Consider the following 27,152-nt stretch of genomic DNA (forward strand, 5'->3'; position numbering starts at 1 on the left):
TACCCTTCAGCTGCGATGACGTTCCTCCCAAGGTGATTCCACGGCAGCCAAGCCGTGGCGTCTTCTCCACGAGAGCCATCTGGCATTGATTTTTCACCTACACCTCTGAGAATTTGCCAGAGCTGAAAAGTAAAGAAGCAGTAACTCTTTTTTGGCCACTGAACCTGCTGAGAGGTTATCACGTGCTCATGCTGCACTCGCTGGTATAATATGGAGAGAGCTTTGCCAAAAGGAGTCCCTGGTCTAGTTGAAATAATATGTTAGTTCATGAATAGAAGACAAATAAGGCTTGTGGTTGGAGTTAGAAGAAGCAAATTCAAGGCTCAGCCCTGCCACTTTCCAGCTGTGTGATGGGTACATGACTAACCTCTGGTTTTGCATTAAAGGGGAAGGGGAGATAAATAATGACCCCATCAGATTGGATCGATGAGGGAATAAAGTCATAATGTTGGTAAACCAGAAAGCACTATGTAACCGCATATGAGTCCCGAGACCTGGGCCAGGTTAGCCCACCTTAGACACTGTTTCACTAAAGGACCAAGGTTAAGGGCCAGCCTTCATGCCATTTAAGCCCTGAGTCAACAGAGGCCTTCAGCTAGGCTCCTATCACATGTCCCCCATCTCCACTTGTCATACATTGAATTCCAAAAGATGCTGGCTATTTTTCTCTTATCTCTAAAAGAGAATGTTATGGCTCATGTCTCTCTCTTTCTGAAGGAACAAAATGCTGAGCCATGGGCTGGGCTCTGCCCAGTAGCCCAAAAGAATGAGTGGTCCCTTAGGTGGAGGTCCACCTGGCTCCAGGAGAAGTAGGAAGGATGAGGACAACATGTCTGTTTTTCTCCCCCTCAGGAAGAGCATGTATTCAGTGCAGAAGGGAGACTCAAATGCATCGTGAATTCGTCAATACCATAATCCTTCTTGGTATTTATGCCATAGCTTGTCCCCTACATGTTCAGCTACAGCAATGTCGCTTTAAACCCCTAAATGGCAGACATGATATCCATCCAAATCCTTTTGCACTGGACTCAGAACATCGAATGTCAACTGGTCCTTAATAGATCTTGATAAGATAGGAAGGACTAGGGGTAGGTCTCACAGTTCTGCGAAAATAAAAACCAGTTTGTTTGAAATGCCGATTCCTGGGCTCCGTGTCTGGACATTTCTGATTCAGTAAGTCTGGGTGGGGCTCAGGAATTTGCATTTTTAATAAGCTCTCCAGGTACTTCTAATGTACATGGGCTACAGGCTACTCTTGGAGAAACACTGACCCAGGCCAGCCCTTCTCAAACTGGAATGTGCATGTAAATCACCTTGTCATCGGTTAAAATGCAGATTCTGACACGGAGATCTGGTGCCTGAGATTTTGCATGTTTAACCTGCTCTCAGATGCTGCCGGTGCCACATGTCCCCACCCCCACTGTGAGGAGCAAGGATTTGCCTGCTAGTCTTGTGTAATCAGGATGCACCAGCTCGAGCGGGGCTTTAATCTAGATGGATGGTTCAAATATAAATTGTCTGTGATACCTAATATCTTAGATTATAGTCATGTACCTTTCATTTGTAATTAAAATAACTGTTTATTTTAACTGCCAGCCAGATAGGTCATTTTTATACTACAAGCACTTTAAGGAATAAATAGGTATGTTTGGTACTTTCTCACTAATACTTTACACACATTTTCTGCCCCTAAACTCGAGTGCACATTTGCTCGCACAGCCAGATTCTGATTAGTACTAATGCGTGGCTAAGGGAATTCAAGCCAGCCTGGCAACAACGACCCTGCGAATGAATGCCTTTCATAGTTGGCAGCTTAATATTTTTTTAAAGCAAGAGTGTCTTCTAGGACTATTTCCTTCAAATCAAAATGAAGGGTTTAATTCATCAGTTAACACTTCACAGCCACTGGAAGGCTTTTGCTGCTTCCTCCAACCATTATTTCACAAGACACAGCCAGGCATGGCCCATGGGCTGCAGCATGAGGGAGAACCAGAGGAACTTGAGTTTCCCATTGGGATGGGATCCCAGGATGAACAGGGAGTGGAGGCCCGCAATCAGGACAGCATACCCACAGGGTCTGGAGAGAGTGTATGGAGATCCAGACAGTGGCCTGGCCAGCCTGACCCATGTATCCTGATAGGCACAAGGGCCAGGGGGGCTCCAACAGTAACTTACATGAGAAATTCCAAGCAGATAGTCATTATGGGGGAAGCTCATTGTCACGAAGAGGGGCCTGCTACCCAGCTAGAGAGTCTGGGCTAAGACTCTAATTGGACACAATCCTGGGCTAGAAGGATGGGCCTTTTCTAAGCTAACGATGGCCATCTCTATTCCCCCATGAGCTGGACCAGCAAGAGTTCACCTGGTCCTTGTCTTCACACAACAGCCCTGCCCTTCACCAGGCAAGACCTGTCTGTTCTCGGTTCCTCACCAGGGCCTGTGACCTGTCTGGTGACCTCTATCTCCTTGCTTGTCCAACCCAGGCATCAGGCCAGGCTGACTTAAAGCAGCCTCTTGCATACCTCATGCCCAGCCCAGTGCCCAGCTCCAGACTTCTTCCCTGCTGGAGAAAACCACAGCTGCCTTCTGACGAGGCCCTCAACAAACTCCTATCATCTTCCTTTCACAGGGCATTCCTGCAGCTCAATGGGCCTATCACTCAGCTCCTGTCAAATGGGGTAGAAGAGCTTGGGCTCCCCGGGGGGGCCAGGCACTGCCTCTGCTGCAGACAGCAGTCATATATCGTGTGGGCACGCGCATGCGCATGTGTGTATGTATATGCATGCGAGCAAAACCTACAGCTCTGTCACGGTTTGCATGCGTTATCTCATTTGACCTTGAGGTAGAGCAAATATTATTATCCCCACTTTATAGATGAGGAAACTGAATTCTAGTGAATGTAATCAGGTTCCTTTATCAAACATTGTGTTAGGAGCCAGAAGAATAAAACATAGTCCAGAACTCCACAGAGCTCACAGTCTCCTGTGCTCAAGGCTACACAGGTAATAATCATAATAACTCATTCTTTCAAAAATATTTATCGAGTTCCCATTGACTGAGTGTATATGGGAGAAGAAGACAGACATACTAACTAGTGCTTATTGAGTGTTTTCTCTGGGCCCAGCACTGTATTAATGATTTTATAGGTATTATCTTAATTCTCGGCAAAACCCTATGGCAGGGGAGCTGATATCAGGAAACTGAGGCTTGGAACAGCTGGGTGACTTGTCCAGGAAAACTTACACAGCTGGAGAGTTGCAGAGTAGGGGTCTGCCCTTGACTCTTGAGCTAAGTTCCTCACCACGGAGCTCTATTGCCTCTCAGCCTTTCTGTTCTAACTCCAAGTCCAGGGCACTTTCTGCTGCCCCGTGTTGCCCCCACAGAATCCACCTCACTCCCAAGAGTAGATGCTCCCCCTTCCTTTACCCAGCCACTCTCCAGGCCGAGAGCAGGCAGCTCCCATTTCAGATCTGAGGCCCTGAACACCTGCCCTCACCTGCTCCCACCCTGAACTCGGCTCCCTGAGGCAGCCCTGCCTCTAGTCCACCTTACCCTGTGCCCTCTGGTCCAGGTTGACTCCCTGGGCCCTTTTCCGGCCTCCCTGCTGTGATTGCTTCATTCCTGTATCTTCTGTGCAACCTGTAAGACTAATCCTTTCCCACCACCTGCCCTCTGCATCTCCCAAATTCAGCCTCATGGTGCGCACCCTGCATGCCCCATTTACCATGGAAAGGGGCCATGTATTAGCCCCTCGGTTGCTATTCCAACTTCCTCATTCCTCAAGCTGTGACTTCTGCACCCTCCTCTCAGCTAAGAACCTCACCTCTTATTTACCTATGAGCAGACCAAGGTCTCTGGGCATCAACTTCCTAGTCACTATCTTCCACCTCATCCTGTCTTCTTACCCATCCTGGCTTCATCTCCTCTTCTCTTGACTTCAAGCCTAACCCATCTGCTGGTAGGTTACCTGCTGTTCCCCTCCACCTTCTACACATCTTGCCTAGTTACACTCTAAATCCACTGCCCTCCTGGGTCTTTTCCTCTTGGCCACAAACATGCACAGGCCCCAGAGCTTGATGAAACCATCACTTAACTCCGTGTCCCATGGCCAGTATCCTAGGCCTTACTGAAGTATCCATTGGCTATTTGCCTCACTAAATTGGCCCACCTCTTCAAACAAAAGAGAGAGAGAGAGACCAATGGCTTTTTAGCTAACGCTTCTAGAGAGTGATAGCATGAAGGAAGAAAGTTTGAATAGAGATGTAAAGTATTTTGTGTCCAGGCAGTTAAGTGATTTGCCTGAGTCTGTGGAGAGTTGATCACAGAGTTGGGCCAGAGCTCACCTTGTGTCCCCTCATGCCCCACATCGGGCTTGTCGCTGCCAACTCTCAGTGCCCTCCCACCTCCCCACAGCCAGCAATGCTGCCTGGAGCAGAGGCTTCAGGAGCAGGCAGGAGGCCAAGAACCCTTTGTGCATACACTTCCTGTGTTTACTTCTTTCTGGGGCTCTAGAGGGGGATGGGAGGATCTTGAGATGTATCTCCAGGACACAGGGACTCGATGGTTCCAGGGTCATTGCCTTCCATCAGTAGGCCCTGGCAAGTTTGTCTCCAGAATGTGCAGACCCAGGTGGATGACTGTCTATCTAGAGACACATTCCTCATCTCTTCCTGAAAATACATGGCTCCTGAGATGCTGCTTTCACTAGGTTTGTACTAGTTGAAGGCTGTCAATCATAGACTCCCAGCTCTGAGGATGGACATTTGACCCAACCTGGGCCAATCATAGCCCTTCCCTGGAGTTTTTCCCATTGGAACTGAGGAAAGATAGCATCTCCACTCTGTGCTGAAGCTGAAGTATGAGGCTGAGAGTGTTAACACAGGTCAAGCCTTGTGAAGCAGGATGGTGTGAGAGAATGAGGTCAAGAGACAGAGAAAAGAGGAAGAGGGAAAGAGAAATGAGATCCTGAAACCTTCTGGTCAGAACCCTGGTTCCCATCTACCTGTACCCAGAAGACTACTTGTACCCTTGATGCTCTGGTCGTTTGGACATATGAGCCAATAAATTATTCAACTAGTGCATGTGGAGTGATTGCCACTTGCAACGAAAGAATCCTGCTTGCCATAGCCTCCATCTGTCACCTGAATTCCTCCTTTGATATTTTATGGAACTCCTGTCTCCTTGTCTTCCTTGTTTAGTGAGATAAACATGTATTGAGGAATGGAGTCATGGTCTTTATCATCATCATCATCAACATCACGACCAGAGCACCTGTTTTTTCTGGCATTGTCCACATATGGTGGGGGATAGAACTGCAAATGGTAGTCTGGGCGCTTCCTTCTGGGTGCTTCCATGCTCATCAACATATAAGAAATTCCAAGAGCACAGAGCTCATGCTGAGCACAGATCTCTTTTAGAACAAGGTATAGATCAATCAGTCTGCATGGAGTTCTTACAGACCTCATCACTGTAGATTATTCTGACCTTTTGGTGCCAAACATTCCTTTCTTACAAAACCACCCGCCCCTTAGGACAAAAGGTCTTTATTGTTCATCTTAAAGTTACCTTCTCCTTCTTTTCCCTCTATTTGTGAGGTCTTCTCCAACCTGGTTAGCTCCTAATTCGGGATCAAATTTGTTTGTTTGTTTTCTGGGATGGATGCCCTTTCCACACTATCCAATTTACTCCCCTTTAAAATCCCTACCCCCAGAGTTTTCACCACACCTAGAACCTTCCCATTACCAAAATCTCCATTCCTTTAAACTGGCCTCTGGATATATCCTATCCTAGGATACAATTTGTGAATCTTTTGTTTGAATTCTTTCCCATGTGTGTGCTGGTCCTATTTAACTTCGATGGCTTTCACTGGATTAAATATGTAAGCAAAGAAAAAAGAGCATGACACACATCTCCAAAAAATCATCTATATTAAAGGTTGTACATTCAAAATAGGAAATGGATATGGCTAAAAGAGAATGAAGAATGAGAATGAGGAGTAAGAAAACGGGTTTCTGGAATCCTTGTATTTATTATTACCCTTCTACCCTCAGGCTCTGCACAAATTCTCAGATATTCTGAGATGCAAGTATCAACTCAACAGATCCAGGCATCCCTTGGGGAGACCTGCCTACTGGAAATTCAAATGGCTACCCTACAGAATTTCACTGACTTATGAACAGTACTTTTTCTTACTTTCCAGTAGTAAAATTCCTTTTCCCTTTGGGTCTGAAATCATAGGTCATCATTATGTACTTTCTTTTCCAAAAATGTAGTGGCTTAAAAAGAATTTGTCATTTTTCACAATTCTGTGGGTCAAAAATTCGAGCAAATTCATTTGGATGGTTCTTCTGCTCCACGTGACATCTGCTGGTATCACTCACTCAGATGCATTCAACTGCTGGCGAAGTCTTCACTCACGTATCTGGTGCCTCGGTGCCTGTCCCCAGGGCCTCTCCGTGAGGCTAGATTGGGCTGTGTCAGAGCATGGTGATCTCAAGGTAGTGAAATTTCTATCATGGTGACTGGCTTTTACCAAACACAAAGTAGGTCTCTTAACGGCTAGATCCAGAATTGGCCCAACATCACTTCTACCATATGCTGCTAATTGAGGCAAGTCCAGATTCATTCAAGGGGAGGCAAAATAGATTCCCCCTTTTTCTGCTTGGAGTAAGAAGTGCCCACAGAGAAAAGAGAAGATGGCAGCCCTCTGTGGAGATCCTCTACCACACCCCTTTAACCACTTCATTCATTGCGAGGGAAGGAACATGCTCTTACTTCTAAGCCTTAGATAAGCCCCATGTAGAGAACACTGCTCTCTTCTTAAGCAACTTTTCTGTCTCTTTTCTCTGAAGATTATTTTGCTTCACAGTCTCCATTCTAAGACCTAACGTCTTCCTTGCATTCAACCGATACTCTCCCTGAAATACCATGTTATCTCAAAAAAACTATTTCCAAGTACAGACTCCCAACGTAATTTTTACTAACACTATTCTAATTTTGAGTTCTGTTCTGATATTGATCACTTAGAACTTTTAATATACCTATAATATAAGGCTGATAACCCTTTGAGTCAGGGATAGGAAATCTTTTTCTGCCAAGAACCACATGGTAAATATTTTCAACTCTTGGGCCATACATTCTATCATAACTACTGAACTCTACAGTATAGCAAAAGCAGCCATACTTAATACACAAATAAATGAACATATCAGTGTTCCAATAAAACTTTATTTACAAAAATAGGCAGCAGGCCAGATTTAGTCCAAAGGCCATACTTTTCTTGATCCCTGCTAAGGGATAAGTTTGCCTTTGGTTTATTTTATCTAACAATTAGCTGTTTGACTTTCAGAAAGTCGTTTTTTCTGAAACTCGCTTTCTTCATCTATAAAATAAGGGTATTGAAGTGACCAAGAATAAAATACATCCTTATGCCTTTAGAGGAAATGCGGAAAATGGCCACAGAGATGGGTTGTTTCTCTATGATAATATCTCAGGTTCCTGTTGAAATTCCCAGGGGTCTCTCCATTTGTCTCTACAGGTCTGCATGTCCCCTTTTCCGTGTCTCTGTGTCTGTATGAGCCAGTCTGTCTATGTTTCAGCATGTGTTTTTCTCTCTCTGCTCAGGGTTTCATTCAATTTCTACGGTTGTTTTTTTTATTTTATTTTATGTGTCTCTATCTTTCATTCTTTGTGCATACATACATCTGTTTTTTCTCTCTGCCCTGCCTCTCTCTCCTGACTATAGTGTTGAATAGCTATATATTTTTCATTATTTTCCTTTCTAAATGAAAAAGGTTTCCTATTCTTACTTTTCAAAATAGCGTAATTTATATATCTTTCAAATTTAAAAATTTTTATTCATGTATAATACTTAGCGCAGTATCGAACATATAGTAGGTACCCAATAATTATTACATCCTGTTATCTGGTTTCTCTTTATGTAACTGTCTAAGATTATTTTTTCACATGGGTCAATGATTCTGAACAGAAAAAAGGTTGATTCTCTGTATCTATAACATTTTGTTATTCTCTCTCACTCTTATCCAGGACACCAGGTCTTGGCCTCCTCTCTGTCAATATGTATATCTTTGGGGAACAATAAAAGTGGAGGGCAAACACCAATCAAGAGACTGTTGGCTCAGTCAGGCTTTTGCTCAGCCACCCAGTGGTGATCTGGTACCTTCTATAGGCTACTTCTCTTTCGTTCACTCTACAGGTATTTATTGAGCACTCATTATGCACTGGATAATGAGAAGATTGCAATGAACAAGGCAAACACAGACCCCGCCCTCATGAAGCTTATTGTTTACTGGGAGAAATGGGCAATACCTAGGTAACCAAACAAGAGTGGGACAGTGGGTACCCCGAGGGGAAGACTTTTCTGAGCTGCTTTTGATGGTGAGACCTAAAGAATGAGAAGAAGCCAGAGGGAAGTGGATAGAGTGTCCTAGTCAGAGGGAGCAGTTCTGTGAGAGGCCAGGGCCTGGAGGAGGTCAGCGAAGCGGGCAACCAACCAAGCTGGGCTCCCAGTCCAGGCATGATAAGGGGTCTGGGTTCCATTCCAATATAATGGGGAGCCACCAAAGGGTTTAAGGCAGGAGAATGGCTGGCCCGATTTGTGTGTTAAAAAGATGACTGTGGCTATGGTATGGGGGGATTAGATTGATGGGGGCAAGTGATGAAAGAGAGAAAGAAGCCTCTTCAGAGATGGTGGCAGTGGGGGAGGAAAAAAGAGAAAGATTTGAAAGATTTTTTAGGAGGTAGAAATGGCAGGATTGGCTGGTGAATTAGATATGAAGACAAGGGGGTGGGAAAACCAAGGCTGGCACCAGGTTTCTGGCTTCAGTACTTGGGTGTCCATTGCAGGGCAGGGGGGATGAGCGATCGATAGTTCCATCAGAGATGACTGTGCGGGTGCAAGGAGAGATGTCAGGTAGGCAGTCAGATATATGAGTCTGAGCTTGGACTGGGGATTTGGGTAGGAGATATAAATTTGGGAGTTGTCAGTCTTGAGAACGAATATTATCCCCTAGTGAAAGGGGACAGAGGGGAGAAGGGGACCCAGGACCAAGCCTGGGGACTCCAACATCAAGAGGGCAGAGAGAGGAGGAAGAACCTACTAGGGGAAAAGGAGAGGGAGGCAGAGAGAGAGAGAAGGAAAACCAGAGGAGGGTGGCAACCTCAGGGGCAAGAGAGCAGTGTTTTAAGAGGGAAGTGGTGTGGTGGAGACTGAGGGAGACTAGAAAGGGTGTCCTTGGATGTGGCCACACAAAAGCTCCCAATGACAGTAACAAGAGTGGCTTGGCTGGAATTGGGTGCGGGGAGGATGTGGGTTGGGGTGGGGTAAATGGGTAGAGAGACAGTGGAGACAGCTTGTGAAGACAACTCTGAGAACTTTAGTTATAAAGGGCAATAAAGAAATATACCCACAGAGGATGAGCGATGAGGGTGGGATGTTTTTGGAAGAGAAATACTAGATTGTGTTTGGAAACTCTCAAAATGATCACTGGAGAGTTCTCGAGATTGTGCTTCTGCTGTTTCTGTAATAATGATGAGAACATACAACTGTGTAACTCTTCACAGTTTACCAAGTGTTGTCACACACTCTTATCCTCGCAGCCATCCTGTGAGTTATGTGGCCATAGATGTAGTAGAAGTAATGAGGAAGCTGAAGCTTGGAGAAATGAGTGTCAAGCTCAAGGTCAGCGCCAGAAAGTGGCAGGGCCAGAAGCCCATGCCCAGGCTGCTCTGGACCCAACCCCCAGGTCCCTCCCTGCCCATCGCAGCCCTGCCCCAGCAAACTGGCACCAACATCGGATGGCACTCACATAACTGTGGGTTGTGCCCTGCTGGTGTCTCTCGAGCAGACTTTCCAGTTGCCTCCAAGCCCATCACTTCTGCCTGCTGGCCCAGCCTTGGAGATTATGAAGTCACATCTGCTTTTTAAGAACATGGACCCTGTCCCACTGCCTAACCCCGTTTCACTGAACTTCTAGAGTTGCCCCCACAACCTCTGGCAGGTGTCACAAGAAGAAGCATGAAATCTCACATACCGTACATCCAGCTCCCCAGGCAGATTGGTGTAGGAACTGACATCCCTTTTGTGACCCTCTGATTTAGTCCAAATCTCTTGTTTTGTGGAAGAGAACCCCAGAACATGGGTTTCTGACCAGCCAAAGTCGCAAAGCTAACCTCTGGCAGAGTCAAGACCTGCGAGAAACAAATGAAATCAAGGATGAGAAGGTTCTTTGTAAATTGTAAAGTGCTGTAGAAATGTAGGGTTATTATCTCCAGTGTTGACATGAAATCCTCAGGCATTGCTCACCATCACTACTCTGGGAGAGGCTGCCAGAAAAAAATTTAAAAATGCAGAGAACTGCCCGACCAACGTGGCTCAGTGGTTGAGCGTTGACCTATGAACCAGGAGGTCACGGTTCAATTCCTGATCAGGACATATGCCCGGGTTGTGGGCTTGATCCCTAGTTGCAGGCTCAATCCCTAGTTGGGAGTGTGAGAGGCTGTTGATCAATGATTGTCATCACTGATGTTTCTATCTCTCTCTACCACTCCCTTCCTCTCTGAAATCAATAAAAAAATATATATTTTTTAAATGCAACCCTAGCTGGTTTGGCTCAGTGGATAGAGCATCAGCCTGTGGACTGAAGAGTTCTGGGTTTGATTCTGGTCAAGGGCACATACCAGGGTTGCAGGCTTGATCCCCAGTAGAGGGCATGCAGGAGGCAGCTGATCAATGATTCTCTGTCATCATTGATATTCCTCCGTGTCTGTCTGTCTGTCTGTCTGTCTCTCTCTCTCTCTCTCTCTCTCTCTCTCCCTCTCTCCCTCTCTCCCTCTCTCCCTCTTTCCCTCTCTCCCTCTCTCCCTCTCCCTTCCCCTCTGAAATATATTTTATAAAATGCAGAGCACTAAGAGTGTTGGCATCATAGGCAACATGGCAAGAACATAGGATTTGGACCCTGGAGACGGTTAGAGGCCCAGCACTGCCAGGTATGAGCTGTGTAACCTCGGACAGCTCACTTTGCCTCTCTGACCCTCAGGTTTTTTTTCTAGAAAAATGCCTTACCTACCTTCTTTCTGGGATTATGTGGGGTTCGGGTGAGACAATGCTTATGAAAGTGCTTTTAACGAGGCCCAGAACCCTAGGACTACGTGTCTTGTGAGGAGCAGTAGGGACGGTGGCAAACAGAAGACCCAGAGGCTTGGAGGACTAGTGTTGAGCACCCAGAAGGCACTTCCTGTCCCTGGGGGCTGGAGCCAGCTGCTGACAGTGCTGGAACCCGTATACTGTCTCTCCTGCCTAGAAGTGTCCCCAGGTCATGCCGTGTCCTTAACACAGCCCTCAGACGATCTTTGTCAAGATGTCTGATGTGCGACCTTCCATCACCCGGTGCTGACTCAGCCCCCGGTGAGCTCTGTCTCCCCTTTCACACACTGTGGGTGCCAAAAGGCTCCCGGCCAGTTGCTCAGCATCCCCCAAATTTCACTGGCTCTGCACTTGGTGATGAAGGAGAGGGCCAACTTGGATCTGTTTCAAGGAAGCAAGAAGTGATTTCTCTCAAAGACCTTGGGGAGTTCTTCCCGCCCTCCAAGTGTTCTCTGCCCCGGACCATCCAGAGGCTGGCAGCTGAACTCAGGATGCTCATGCCCGGGTTAGAACAAAGGCAGGAGACCAGGGACTAGTGCATGGAGGCTGGCCAGGTTCCTTTGGAGAGCCTGGCAAGCTGGTTTTCCAGGAGCAGTAAGAGGCCTTCACACAATCATGGCTGTGCTGTCTGGGGGGTGACCTTGGGGCATGCCACTTTCTCCAGATGGAAACTCGAGGGGAAGAAATCGACCATGGGGCCCCTAAACCCTTATGACTCAGCCGTGGGCTCTGAGGTCTCCCTCATTCAGTCATTCAACAAATATTTATTGAGCACCTCTGTGTGCCAGGCACTGTTGTAGGCCCTGGGGAACAAAACAGACAGAAAGCTCTGCCCTCGTGGAGCTGACATTCCAGTGGGATCAGACAGAGAAGGAACAGATGACCAAGAAGAGACAGATGGTCAGCTGGTGGTAACAGCCATGGGGGAAGAGCAGGGGGCGGAATAAGGAGAGCGGGTGGAAGTGGTTGCAGGTTTCAGGAATGTGGGCAGGAGGGCCTCACTGAGAAGCAACAATTGAGCCAGGGCCTGAGGGAGGTGAAGGAAGGAGGCAGCCATGTGGACGTCTGCAGGAAACGCATCCTGGGCGAGGGAGCAGCAAGAGCCAAGTCCCTGAGGCAAGATCATGCCTGGGGGCCATGGGGCTACGGGAGTGAAACGGGAGAGATGAGGACTGATGAGAACTTTAATCTTTCGGTTTTGAGTTTCATAGAAAAAGAAACCCAGCAGGTTCTGCTAATGACTTTGGATGTGTTCATAATCTCCCGTCTGAGATGCGAATTTCATACATACTGTTTAAGCGCTGGGACTTCCATCAGGAGAAAGCCATCCCAAACCTCACCCACAAAGCCTCCGTTCCTCCTCGGCTCAGTCACGCAGGGGCTCTTGGGATAGCAGAAAGGGCCCGAGTTCAAGTCCCAGCACCTGACACTTACTAGCTGTTACCTTGGGAAGGGCACTGAGCTTCCCTGAGCCTTTGTTTCCCTGATGAAGCTCACCAGTTGCTTCATCTGTAAAATGGGTTAATTACACAGCCTTCCTCACCGCCCTCCCCTAATTGTTGTTAGACTTAAAAGAATGAGATCATAAGTGTGAAAGTGGCTTTGGCATTGAAATGGGCAAGCTGAGTGTCTGGGAGGTTCTTGTTTGCTTCGGGATAGCCTGTGGTAAAAGGCTTGTCACTGGTTTCCCACTCCCCTCCACTCCCCTGCTCCTTATATTGTGTTCCATGAAGGTGGAAAGCAGGAAGAGGCCCGTGTGGGCCCAGTTGACTCTCGCTTTGCCGGGGCCCGATCTGATTCATGGACACTCACCAAACACCCAGGGCCCCCCCAGGGCAAGCTGCTTGAGGGCTCCCCAGGAATTATGTGGGGCTGAATTGCCCCACACTGACCTCTCCGGGAGGACTCTGAGCCCTTTGCCGGTCAGGTGGAGGCAGTGGCCCAGCTGCTCCTCCCCAATGTCCCCTTCCCCTCCCCCATCCAGGTACAACGGCCCCAATCTGGTTCTGAAGTACGACCGGGCCCAGAAGCGGCTGGTGAACATCGCAGTGGACAAGCGCAGCTCCCCCTACTATGCGCTGCGGGACCGGCAGGGCAACGCCATTGGGGTCACAGCCTGTGACATCGACGGGGATGGCCGTGAGGAGATCTACTTCCTCAACACCAATAATGCCTTCTCAGGTAAGGGTTTGGGGCCTCGGGCCTCTTCCTGCTTTCCACCTTCTTCCTCCCAGCACCAGCTGGGGGCAGGGCCTTGGGGACCCTGGCCCTCCTCAGGCTACTGTCATGGGCCCCCCGCCCCTAGACAGAGTCCCCTGATGCCTCCAGGACCTCGCTCTGTCCCAACAGGAGAGCCCCTTCTCTTGTGCATGAAGCTGGCCCTCATCTCCTGGCTGCTGGACCTGGAGATGGAGGGCCTTGAGCAAAAGCCTGTCCTTACCTTCAGACTTTGTCCTCTGGCCTCCCGGTAGGTAGGAGCAGCCTCCAGTCCTCCTAGCCCCTCCCCTCCCCCCCTCCCCACTGCTCCGGCCAGGCTCAACCGCGCAGCACTCTCACCCAGGTGGCCACCATAGCAACAAATGTTGCCCGTAATTGCCCTCCATGCTGTTTCAAGGGGGCCTTTCTAAAATGCTTTGAAATCCTTCAGTGACCCCACAGCTTTCAGCGTAGCTCATTTATTCACACCACAAATCCCTGCCGAGCACCTGCTCCATGCCAGAGGTGCTGGGCAATGGGGGTACAACTTTAAGGAAGACAGACCTTGAGCTCATGGAGCCTCTTCTAGCCCAGAGCGTCCATCCTAGTCACCTGGGGGTCTTGTGGGAATGCGGATTCTGACTCGGCAGCCTAGTGGGGCCCAAGATCCTGCACTGCTCACATACGCTTGGGCTATGATGATGCTGACGGTCCAGGGACCACACTGAGTAGCAAGGTCCTAAGGAATGGAGGAAAGAAATTGATGCACAGAAGGCTAAATAATAGTAACAAATTGGTAACGGGTAGTACGTAAATAGCAAGCAGGCCCTGATCTAAGCACTCTCATAATTATCTCACTTAAGCCTCACAGTAGCTTGATGAGGTTAGGTACTGGTGCATCTCACTTTATAGTTGAGGAACCTGAGGCACAAAGAGATCACATGACTTGCCCAAGGCCACACAACTTGTAAATACCAGGACTCAAACCTAGGGGTCTGACTCCAGCTTTGTCCTTTTAACCAAGACACTCGACAGTGGTTCTCAACCTTCCTAATGCCGCAACCCTTTCATACAGTTCCTCATGTTGTGGTGACCCCCGATTTCATTGTTACAGATTGAACATAATTAAAGCATAGTGATTAATCACAAAAACAATATGTAATTATATATGTGTTTTCCGATGGTCTTAGGCGACCCTATGAAAGTGTTGTTCGACCCCCAAAGGGGTCACGACCCACAGGTTGAGAACCACTGCCCTAGGATGAAGTCTTCTCCTGTGGGGCCATCACATCTGCAGGGGAGTCCCAGGCCAGGGCGTCCTCCTGAAGGATGCAGGACCTCATGTCCCAGTGAGGCCCGCTTGGACGTGCACTGGATTCTTCCAGATGGCAGCAGGCTCTTGGTTTAGTCTGAATGATACCATATGGTTCATACTTGTGTATTCACGGTCCTAACCTCCTGGGGGCAGGTGATTGGCTGGCTATGAGAACCACCTTCTCTTCCTCTCCCCAGCCCCACACTGGCTGTCCCCAGGGCCCATCGTGTGGCCCCCGCTGGTTGCTGAGCCCAAGCCAGGATCCAGACCCTAGACTGCCTCTGATGTTGAGCCCTGCCAGTTGCATGAATGGGAGGGGACGAGGTTGGAGATGAGGTTGGGGCTGGTGCCAGGGGCAGGGGCGGGCAGGGCTGGCTGGCTGACAGCCAGCCTTGTGCAGCCAAGAAACAATGAGCCACAGCCCCTCGTGGTGTTTTATGGGTTTTCATCTCATCTTGCCACCAAGTGAGGCCTGAGAGATAGTAATTATCCCTACACAAATATCAGGGCATGATTACCCAGCTGGATTTACTGCCCTCTCTCCAACCAAGCCAAGATTGGATTAGGACACAATTAATTGATGGGCTGATCAACCCTTTAATGTGGGGCAATGTCAGGAGGGGAGCAGCAGCAAGGGACGGCTGAGAAGAGGGTGAGTCCGCAGGAAGATGCTGGAGGGCAGGGAAACAGAAACAAGGAGAACTGTGGGAGGGGGTGTTCAACATGGGCTCTGCAGGCAGGACGCCAGAGGAAGGGCAGGCTCTCCTCCCCACTCACTGAGCACAGCACCTGGGATGGGACCTGTCAGATGTCTCTCAAGCAGCAGCCCCTCCCACTCTCTTAGTCTTCCATTGTGAATCCTAGAGCAGTGGTGCAAGGCCAAGGCTGTACATTAGAATCCCCGGGGGGAGCTTTTATCACTCCCAGTGCCCAGTGTGTACCCCGGTCCAGCCCAATCCAAACCTCTGGGGACGGGACTCAGTTATCGGATTTCCATGTGTATTGGAGAAAGGGGGGCCACTATCCCAGAATCACCTTAGTTCCATGCTCAGCCTAACCGTAGCCCCTTTCATTCACTAATGCATTCATTCATTGGACAAATATTTATTAAGCACCTACTGTGTGCTAGGCACTATTCTAGACACTGAGAATGCCCCAGTGGATGAAACAGAAAAATCCTGCCCTTATGAAGTTTACACTCTATCCCAACATGACCTTATATTTCTCTAGGTACCTGACTCTCCTCACCTAGCCCCTTGACTCTAAGCTCCTTGAGGGCAAAAATCCCTGTCTTGGTCATTTTGTGCATCCCTCCGGCCCAGCCAGACCTTGAGTATCCTAACAGCACAATTAAAACTTAATAAGTGAATCCAGGAAGAACAGACCAGACACAAGCCATTAGGCCTGAGAGAAGGTTTTGCCAACAGAGGGCAAAATAGGGGAGACAGGCAAAATGGAGCCCCCCCCCCGAAAGTCCTGGGCTTCCTGGGTTTGACGGCACAAGTGTTCCTGAGAGAGGCTGGGGCTGGGCCCCCAGGGCTGGGGTGAGGAAGATGGTGCCCCGCAGCCTCAGCCTCAGGCGTGCACCTCCCCGTGACCTTCTGTGGGTTTGAGGGATGTCTGTGGGTTTGAGTTAATTTTTCAGTTGAGTGATTCAATTGATTCATCGACAGTGGGCGGGGTGTGGACTCCGGACATTTGTGCTGTGTCAGCACTTCCCAGGGTCCAGCTGGCATGACACTCAGCCATTGCCACCCTACCCACCGCGGTAACCTGAGATCCTCTCCAGGAGCCCCCAGCCAGCCCCTGCCTGCCCAGGGCATATGATGGGGGCTCCTTTAGCCTGTGGTAGAGCATCAGAAGGACCTGTGGCAGGACAGTCCCTGTCCTCTCGCTCAGCCAGCCTTTGGAATGTCAGCAGTGGAGTGCCCAGAAGAGGGCTGAGACCTGCATCCTAGCAGTGCTGTGAGGGGGGGTCAGTTTGTACAACCTGGGATCTTCCTTTATTTACTGGGTACCTTGGACAGGATATTTGATCTCTCTCAGTCTCAAACCCTTCATCTGTAGAACAGGAAAAATCATATCAATTTCATAAGCTCTTATATGTGGTTTGGGGGACAAGAAGAGATAAACCAAAGCACTTATATACTTACTAGAGTCCTGGTGCACAAAATTCGTGCATGGGTAGGGTCCCTAGGCCTGGCTGGCAATCTGGGCCAATTGGGGCCTTCTGGCTGCTGGCCAGGACCTTCCTTCGTTCCGCGCCGCTCCCTGGTGGTCAGCACACATCATAGCGAGCGATCAAACTCCCAGTCTCCCTGTCAAACTCCCAAGAGAACACTTTGCATATTAGCCTTTTATATAGATACTAGAAGCCTGTTGCACGAAGATTCGTGCAATAGGCCTTCCTTCCCCTGGCTGCCGGCACCAGTTTTCCTCTGGTACCCAGGACCCAGGCCTTTGGTCCGGCCGCAGCGGAGAAGCCAAGCCTCTTCAGTCTTTAGTCTTCAGTCTTCACTCCATCTGGAGCCTTCAGTCTTCGCTCCACGCCTGCATATGCAAATTAACCATCATCTTTGTTGGGTTAATTTGCATACTCATCTGATTGGCTGGTGGGCATAGCGGAGTGACACCAATTTTCATGTTTCTCTTTTATTAGTGTAGATGTATAGCCCATGGACATAAGCAATAGCGTGGTGAAGACCTGGTAGGGGTGGATAGGGGCTGGGAGGACAGGGGTAAAGGGCATAAATGAGAGACATCTGTAATACTGTGAACGATAAGAAATATACATTAAAATTGTTTTTCATAAGCTCAACTACAATGGCTCCATAGACTCTCTCCAGAGTCTTGACCATTGCCTACAAAGCCCCTCCTGACGTGAGCCAGGTTGCCTTTCTGACCTTGTTTCCTCCACTCTTCCTTTCACTCATTGCATCCCCACCTGAGGCTTTCGGGCATGCTGTTCCCTTTACTTGCTTTTCCCACCACTGTTCTCAGGGCTCACTCCTTCCCTTCACTCAGGCCCCTCCTCAGATGGACACCTTAAAATCATACCTTTACCACTCCTTATACCCTTCACTTGCTTTATTTCTCTTCATAGCCCTTCCCATTGTCTGAAAGCATGTGATGCATTTGTCTGTGGTTCACCTCTGCTTCTCTTCTGCTCAACTCCATGGGTATGGAAACGTTGTCGTGTTTGCTGCTGTATCTCCAAGACCAATGTTCTTATGTCACTCAGTAAACATTTAATACATCTATTTGAATGAACAAATGAGATAATGAAGGAAAAGCACTTATAGTGTCTAGGACTGAAGAAGTGCGCTCCAAGCAATGGTTGTTATGACTCTGTGGCATGAGGAAAGCCAGAGCCTCTAGCAGTGTCCTGGGCAGAGGTTCCATGGGCCTCCCTCCTGGCCCTTGAAAAAGGGAGACTCCAGGAGCAGAAAGAGAAAAGGACCATAGTGTAAACAACAGGCCACCCAGATGATGGTTCCAGATGGGATGGGTCAAGGGTTAAGAGTTGGAGAGTGGGTGAGAGGGAGGGAACAGAGAAAGGTTGACCACAATCCCAGGAAGGCCGGGGCCCAAAAACCAGCTACGGCTAAACTGATCTGGAAAAACACAAGCCAGTTTGTTGCAGGCAACACTAACTTGGTGAAAACCACGTTGAGGAGCGTGCAGGACAAAGGGGGAGAAAAGGCTGGTCCCAGCGCCTCCTTCCACATCCAGGAACCCAGGACCTCCTACAGTTCCCGGTCAGAGCCCATCCCCCAGGAGTCCTGCCCTGGCCACCAGCTGCTGCCCTGCACGGCCCTGAGCTCTCCTCCTTATGTGATCTGGGGGTTACAGGAGTGTGGGTACTGGATGCGTCGGCATGAGCTGTGAGCCCCACCACTTGTCATTTCGTTGAGGAGAGTGGTCCCTGACAATCTGCTATCTTCAATCTACACATACCTCCCTCCTTTTCTACACAAATAGTGGGATGCTCTTCTCAGTGCTGCCCCTCATTTTTTTTTTTTCATTTAACAATAAATTTTGGCTGTTATTTCATGGCAGCACACAAAGAGATGTCTCATTTTTTGTGGCTGTAGCGTACTCCATTGTATAGATTTGCCACTCATTGAATGGGTCCTTTATTGATGAACACTTAGATTCTTTGCAATCTTTTGCCCTTACAAACAGTGCCACCAAATCCATAAGTTTGTATAACGTGCCATTTTCCACAATTGCAGGTGTTTCTCTGTAAGTTTGTAGAAATGAAATTGCTACATCAAAGGAATATACGTGTGCAGTTTTGATAGTCATTGCCAAATTGTGCTTCAAAGGGACATTCCTAATTACATTCCATCAGCCCTGATGCAAGTGAGCACTTCCCCACATTCTCACCAACACAGTGTGTCATCGTTTTTTAAAATATTTGCCAATCTGATAGCAAATATTGGTACCTATGTGTAGTTTTAATTTTCATCTTTCTTAAAACGAATGAGGCTGAACATGTTTTTATACAGTTGAATCTCTTGTCTGCACATAGCCTTTGCCCATTTTTTTCTTATTGATTTGTAACACTTCTTTATAAATTAGGAAAATTCGCTCTCTGTCTGCAATACAAGTTGCAAATAGTTCCCCCTTGTTTGTTATTTTTCTTTTGTCTTCGCTCATGGTGGGTTTTGCAATGCGGAAAATTTTTATTTTTATGGACTTGGATTTATCACCCTTTGCTTTGATGGCTTCTGTGCTCTGTGTTATACTTAGGCCTTCAGCAGGGGCTTTTGTAACCTCTCAGAGAGGAGGCGTCAGTCACAGTGCCAGAGAGAAGAAAGGGAGTTGGGGGCGGGACGCACTTCCAGCCTCCTCTGCCTACACAGCAGACGAGCCATCTGCTCCTGAGAGCGAGCACACCCACTGTCCGGGGCTCCGTCACCTAGACCCAGGTCCAGCTGCATCCAGGTACCTACCTCTCGCTACTCGGAGGGTGTTCCGAGCAGCACTGGCAACAGCTGGAAGCTCATATGTACGCAGAATCTCAGGCCCCACCCCAGACCCACTGAACCCGAATCTGCATTTTAACCGGATGTCCAGGACTTCCCGTGCCTGGCAAAGCCTCGGACACACAGCCCTGAGCCTCTGCCCTCTTTCCCCAGGATCCTCTAGGTTCTAGGGTCCCCTGTCCCCCCAGTGATGTTTCCCTTAAATGCACAATCTTGATTTCCAGCTCGCCCAGGATGGCCCACTGGGGAAGATGAGCTCATGAACAACTCAGCTCCCTGCCCCACCCCCACCCCTACGGTGCCTCATTCACACGCCCCCCCCCCCCCTATGCAGCAAGAATGGGTGAGGCTGTCAAAGCAGCACCGTGAGAGCATGGGGCCCCGGAGGACATTTCCTCCGTCATAGCACAGACCTAGGATCCTAGGAAACGGAGGACTTCCCTCCACCAGCGCCCCCCACCCCAGGTCTTTACATGGGGGGAGGGGAGCAAAGGGGGACCTGGAGTCAGACCACGATTTGAAGTTCAGCATTGCCACTTGACAGCTGTGCAACCTTAGGCAAACGGTTTTACCCTCTGAGCCCCAGTTCCTCTCTGGAAAATGAAGGGTCTATCTTCCTGATACGACAGTGGAGAGGGCTAAATAAGCTAATGTGAGCGGAGCACCTGGCAGGGGTTGGTCAGATTTGCCTCCTCATCCTGGGGTGGAAAGGAAGACAGGGCTCAGAAATTACATCGGGCGGCGGGGCGGGGGGCGGGGCGGGCCAGGGAAGGCTGGGTTCATTCTTTTTAAAACTGTCCTTTGCCTGAATTCATTCTTCCCCGGGGCCATCACTGCTTGCTGGCTTTTCACTGACTACGTGATGTAAAGCATTTTACACTTAATGTCACAGTGGCCTCCTAGGGTTGACTCATGAGGACCTTCAGTGGTCATGCCCTGTAATTCCCTCAATGATGATGATGATGGTGGTGGTGGTAAGAGAATGAAGAAGTTAATGATTGTGAGGATAAGGATGCTGCTGATGATAATAGTATTGTTGTTATTTATTGAACTTACCATGTGCCAGGTATCGCTCTAAATATTTCACTTACGTTATCTAATTGAATCCTCACAACAACCTGATGAATAGGTGGCCATTCTCATTATCCCATACTACAAAGAAGAGAAATACAAGTTCATGAATTGCCCAAGGTCAACCTAGGCTACCTCCCTAACCCTGCTGTTTAGCAGTAATCCCTTGGCCTTAGGAACCAGGTTGGAGGCTGAGCCTCTGCCCTGCCACACACATTCCCTCACCGATACCAAGCCATGAGTCAGGACATCTCCCTGAGCTTGGGCAGCCTCTGGGGGAGGAAGCACTCAGACCAATGATTCTGAGAGCCTTTTATGGCCCAAACTTGCTCTCCCAGTAGCTCCAAGTTGCCCTCTGGGGGCAGAGCTGGGTGTGGAGGGGAGAAAGGGATGGTGAATTGAGTGCCATTTGCTTGATTGACACCACTGCCCTCGGTGCAGAACCTCCTTTTCCATGTTTGATGACTCCTCCATTTCTGTCCCTTCTTCTTCCTCCTACACTCAATTGCAGCTGCTCCCTGGGACTCAGTCTGTGGCTCTGGTCTTTCCCTTCTGCCCCAGCTCCAGCCTCACCGCTCTGCACGCTGCCATCCCTCATGGCCAGTGACCTCGTCACCATGCCTTCCACAGCCACCCTATGACCACCTAAAATGCAAACTGTCTGAAGGCAAGCTCCTGCCACCCCAGCTGGCCCCATGCCCCTGCTTCTGTCCCTGCCACCACATGCGGACCACTCCCCTGCTCTGACCCACCACACCCAGCTCTGCCCTATCTGCTCCCAGCACTGCTTCCACTCCCATTGTCAACACCCCAGATCAAGCATGAGCTACTACAAGAGTGGCCACCCATTTCATTTGCTCTCTGGCTTGCCCACCACTCACTCCACTGCCAGGGTAATCTTCTGGAAACACTGTCTTCCCCAGATCAGAAACCACCAATGACCTCTCCGCCCTCAGCACTAGAAGTAGGGGGTCTCGCTGCCCTGCCATGCTTCCTCCTCCACCTGCACAAACCCTCCTCTCTAGGCGAACTCGGTGCCCCTCTGTGCCTTTGTCTATGCTACCTGCCTGCCCAGTGCACCACCCCCTCCTCTGCCTGGCTAAGCCATATAGTGCAAGGCTCAGAAGCGTAGGCTTTGGAGTCAGTCCTGGGTTTGAATCTGTCTCAACCATTTACTAGCTCTGTGGCCTTGGGCACTTAACCTCTCTGCCCCTCCATTTTCCACCTGTAAAATGAAGCAACTATCTCTCAGGGTGGCCACAGGATTAGTCAAGGTGATGGTTGTAAAAAAGGAATGTTTCCTGTGAAGCCTGGCTGCACTAAGTGCTCCATAAACCAGAGTCACTGCTGTTGTTACTCTGGCCCTTCAAGTCTCCGTTCAGGTGCCTCCTCCATCATGAAGCCCTCCCTGATCACTGTAGCCTATTCCATCCTGATTTCCCCACGATTCCAGGATGTGCTGTCCTGCCCTGCCCTGAGGGGTTCTGCTAGCTGTGGAATCTTAGGCAAGTCCCGCGTGGTCTCTTGTGCCTCAGGTCCTTCATCTGTAAAATGGGCATGAAAATAGTACCCATCTTATGGGTTGTGTTAGGGTTGAGTGAGGGTTAATATGTGACATGCCTGGCATATAGACAGTGCTGTAGGAATGTTAGGTAGTAGTAGTTTTACTACGATCCCATGGCACCTCCTCTACCTGTCTGTCCCTTGTGCTGTCAAATGGACCATAAGTGCCCTGGGTCATGGGCAGAGACTCCTTTCCTGGGGCCTCTCAGAGCAGCCGGCGCTCAGCAGAGCCTGGTGGGCACCTGAGCCTCACCCACTGGGCCTTCCCAACTGGCTGCCTACAGCCACTGGCAGGGCCTGGTGGGCACCTGAGCCTCACCCACTGGACTCTGAGACCTTCAAGGCTCCTTTAATGCCAGGATGCCAAAGTCAGGGGGGAAATGGAAGTCCCCAGAGGTGCCTCTGACAAGGGCGTGACCCCCAGAGCCTTCTGCCCTGCCCTTGAATACCTTCCCGTTTCTCTCAGTCCCCTGCCCTCTCAGCTTCTCCCCCAGGGACTCAGGAGAACCCCTCTCTTCTGCAGCTAGCAGCCTGTCCTCTCCCAAGCAGCTGCCCCCCACCCCGACTCAGTGAGGGACCCAGGGCAGAGTGCAGCTACAAGGAGCCAGAGGCGGGATTAGGTGCTGACACGGGCCGGGGGGCCAGTGCGGGGTGTTTATTGCCAGTGCCATCGACCCGCACAGCTCGCTGTTTATCTGTCTTCCTGACACACCTAATTACCCAGGTTGCAGCTGCCAGAGCGTTTGCTCTTCCTAAATCACGGGCTCCCGTCCCTCCCGTCGCCCAGGCCTCGGGCCTCTGCCTGCAGAAGGGCTGCCATTGATTTTGCCGTTCCCATTTATGATCTACAAGGCTCCGCATCGCTGCTGCACATTTTACCTTAATTAGTTTATTCTTCTGGGCGTCCTCGGTCAGCCCGGAAGCCAGGAGGCTGGAACGGAGGAAGAGGCTAGCAGCACTGGACGCCCTACCCCTCTGGCCAGACAGCAACACCGTAGGACCGCAGTTTGCTAAGAACAGCCCTAGTTCCGCAGGACGCTGATAGGTGAGCTGCACAAAGGGGTTCCGTGACCAAGCTCGTTTGGGAAAGGCTGGATTCCATAAAATGATGCAGGTAATTTACGGCAGGACCTTTCAAAGTTTTAATAGACTCATGTCCATTGTGAAATCTCCAAGAGGGGGATGGAAGGTATGGTCTTCGCCGCACTCCGATGATCACGAGGTCTTTTCTCCAGGCAGCTCACAGAAAACAGGGTTCCACAAAGCACACTTTGGGAAATGTTGTCCTGGGAGTGATGAGGCAAACAGAGGCGGTTAGAGCCACCCTGGGCCCGTTTTCTCCTCTCATCTCGCTGAGGCAGGAGCTCAGCCACTGAGCAGTTTCTCCCGCGGAACGCAGAGGTGCCCATCAGAGCCATGCGGAGCCCTGGCTGCCGGCAGCTGCTCTCTCACCTGGCCCAGGCTTTGGTCAAACTGAACCTCAGTGTTTCAGGGGGACTGGACTAGCCAGAAGGACAGTCTATAGGGGCCCTGGTTTGACAGAGAAGGGCAAGGGTCACTGACTGTTGGGGGAGGCTGGCGAGCAGGCGGCCTGCAGGGCCATTGGAGGTCCCCCAGGCGCCAGGAAGCGATGACAAGGCTGCCACTGCCTCCGGTACAGCAGCCGCGAGGATGGAAGTCTGGGTCCACAGTCCCTGTCCGCAGTCCTGAAATCCAAAACGCTCTGAAAGCCTCAAGTGCTTTTTTTAAGTTTGCAGGAAAAAGAGTGGATAGCAAAACCTGTCCTGAACTGACGTGAGCTATTTATGGCTTTATTTATCCCACTTCATGTGAATATTCATATATTTCACTGCAAAAATATTAATGTGTTTAATTATGGGGTGCCACCCCGGTCCCTGCTGGGCGTGTTATGTAATAAACGGTGTGTGCACTGTTACATTTCTAAACCAGGAAGGAAAAATCTAAATTTCTAAATGCCTCGGACCCCCAGGGATTACGACGAGGGGCTGTGAACCTGGGGGTGCAGAGCTTCTGGTGAGCAATTGGGGGTGCCGGACCTGGGGCCAAACTTCAGTGCGATTTCTCCTGTAATTCCCACAGCAACACTGTGAGGGAGGGTGCACAGCTGTTTCCCCTGACTCTCAGGCTGGGAGAAAAGAAAGGACCAGCCAGGCCCCTGGGCTCCCCAGTCAGAGTTGCACCTGTGCTTCTGTCAGGACTCGGCTCCACAGTTGCCCCAGGAGCATCCCGCCCAACCCACAGCAGCTCTGCGCAGAGCCCGCTGCAGCTCCCAGCCCAGGCCTCCACCTGAACAAACACCTGCCGGTCTCCCGGGCCTGCTTCCCGCTCTGCTCACGAAGGGCCTTCCCTCCCAGGTATCTGGAGAGCATCCCTGAGACCAACTCCAGACCCCGCAGCCTGTGCACCAGCCTCCATGGGCTCCTGTGGTGTTAGGCCACTCAGAGAGCAAACCCTATTGTCCTCTCCCGGGCAGAGCCACTGGAAGGTCCTTTATACACTGCCCTCACCCACACACACTCACACTCACTTTCACACACGCACTCATTGTCACACTCACACTCCCTTCACATGCACTCACTCTTACTCTCTCTCCTCAACTTCACACGTTCACTCCCCCACTCTCCCTTGCTTACTCTCACATACTCATTCTCATTCATTCGTTCCCACTCTGACTCTCACAAACCCCTGCAGTGCAGACCTTATGTCCCTAAAGCACCTTAAGAACATCTCATCTATGAAATTGGAATCATTATTTCTGGCTAATACATACCACTTTGGGGGGGGGTGCTGGGCCAAACCTTTAATGTGCATCATCACATTTATTCCTCATGGTAAACTTGAATGCAGTTTGTTTGTTTGTTTTAAATATATTTTTATTGATTTCAGAGAGGAAGGGAGAGGGAGAGAGATAGAAACATCAATGATGAGAGAGATCATTGATTGGCTGCCTCCTGCACACATGTGCCCTTGACCGGAATCAAACCTGGAACCCATCAATCCGCAGGCTAACGCTCTATCCACTGAGAAAACCAGCTAAGGCTTGAATGCTGTTTTTGTCGTCCCCATGTACAGTTAAGAAAACTGAGGCTCAGAGACGCTAAGCACCTTCCTCGAAGTCAACAACTAAAACCTAGAAGTGCAATCTGGATGGAACTGAGACTGAGCCTTGGGCTGGTTCATTCTAGACCCTGAGGTCTTAACCACTGCACCACACTTCTCCCTTTATGCTAAGCTCATTGCCTCTCCCCCGGGCCAGCCAGAGTCAAATGCAGGAGCTCTGTCCCCAAGCCCACTCTTCCCCAAGCTCACCTTCCCGATTCCTTTAGCTGCTCCTCTCCTGTGTTTCCCGTGCGAGTCCTTTAGGGTAGAATGTGATCCCTCCTAGAACATGGATGCTCTGGGTCTCACATTTGCAAGAAATGAACTAAGGGTGAGGGCAGAGGGGAGAGCTCTGCTTTCATGGTCTCGGAAGGACTTGCGCTCCCACCACCGGAAGTTCCTCACCACGTCCCCAGGAGGAGCTGCAGGAGGCCACGGACCTCCTGCAGTTACATATGGCATATTGTGTGGTGCAGACTCCCTGAGCTCAGAGGCCTTAGCCTCCCTCCATCTCTCGAGGGGATCAATATCCTCTGGGACTCCCCAGTCCTGGGAGCAGGGGCCTCCCGGGGCTGCCCGAGTGCTAACCCTACTGCCACCTGGTTCCCTGAGGGTGGAGGTGACAGACCTGTTGGAGATAACCTTCCAGTCCCTTCCTTGATCAGAACTTGGAGACACACCCGGTTTCCTCTGAGACCCCAATCAGGTCCTGCAATCCAGCAGAGAATGTAGGTAGGGGACAGCTCCTGGAGAAAGAGCCATTCTGGGTTGAGTTTGGGTCCTGAAATAGTGGCAATCCCGGGTCTCCCTGCTGATGATGTAGGAGCACGTGCAGACAGTGGCATCCCAACGTTGAGGCTCATCTCAGACACATAGTAGCAGTAACGTCACTTCCATAGTTTCTGAGGCCGGGCTGGCCATTGTCATAGGCCTCAGAGTCTCTGCTCTCAACTGAAAATACCTGAGTGCCCCCAAACACAGGAGTCTTCCCTGCCTGAGTGAGTACTGCAAGAGTGTTCACCTTGAGCAGATGACCCATCCACCAGTGGCCCCAACCCCTGTGGCAGGTACTCCGAGACATAGCTGGGCCCTGGTCCACCAGCCTCCCTTTCCTCCTCTCTCCAGGGGTGGCCACGTACACAGACAAGTTATTCAAGTTCCGCAATAGCAGGTGGGAAGACATCCTGAGCGACGAGGTCAACGTGGCCCGTGGCGTGGCCAGCCTCTTTGCCGGGCGCTCTGTGGCCTGTGTGGACAGGACGGTGAGTTCAGGGGTACATGGAGGACCTGGGCGGGGGGTTGGGGGGAAACAGCAATGGGAGAGCTGGAGGGGAGCCAATAGTCAGATGTCCCCAGACAGAGTGTGGCTCTCAAAAGCAGAGCCAAAGGCTGGGCCATCTCAGCGCTCCCAGTGTCTTGCACGTAGTAGGTGCTATAGAGTAACAACCAAGACTTGCAGGATGAGTTACAATATACTTTCACAGCCTTTCTCCCATGAGGCCCTCCCAGCAACCAGTGAGGCAACTGGCTAGGTGCTGTCATCCGCTGGACAGTGTCACTGAGGCCCAGCTTAGGGCAGTGACTGGCCTGAGGACCCCAAATGGATTGGTGGTGTGGCCAGGACCTGAATTGGAATCTTCTAGCTGTAAACCTTGTGCACTTATTCATTCATTCAACTAACATTTGTTAAGTGCCTACTATGTGCCAAGCATTGAGCCATAGGGCCCCCAGT

At 50.1% G+C, this 27,152-nt stretch overlaps 1 protein-coding gene across 1 annotated transcript in view; it reads left to right on the plus strand.

Annotated features, from left to right (window-relative positions):
• Positions 1-27,152, plus strand: part of CRTAC1 (cartilage acidic protein 1) — a 116,084-nt gene that overhangs the window by 49,236 nt on the left and 39,696 nt on the right. Inside the window, exons 3-4 of the mRNA XM_023754827.1 lie at positions 13,149-13,345; positions 26,546-26,682. Of these exons, the coding sequence (XP_023610595.1) occupies positions 13,149-13,345; positions 26,546-26,682 (334 nt within the window). The remainder of the gene's footprint in view (positions 1-13,148; positions 13,346-26,545; positions 26,683-27,152) is intronic.

Source organism: Myotis lucifugus, unplaced genomic scaffold (assembly GCF_000147115.1).
Source record: "Myotis lucifugus unplaced genomic scaffold, Myoluc2.0 scaffold_66, whole genome shotgun sequence".
Lineage (NCBI taxonomy): Eukaryota > Metazoa > Chordata > Mammalia > Chiroptera > Vespertilionidae > Myotis > Myotis lucifugus.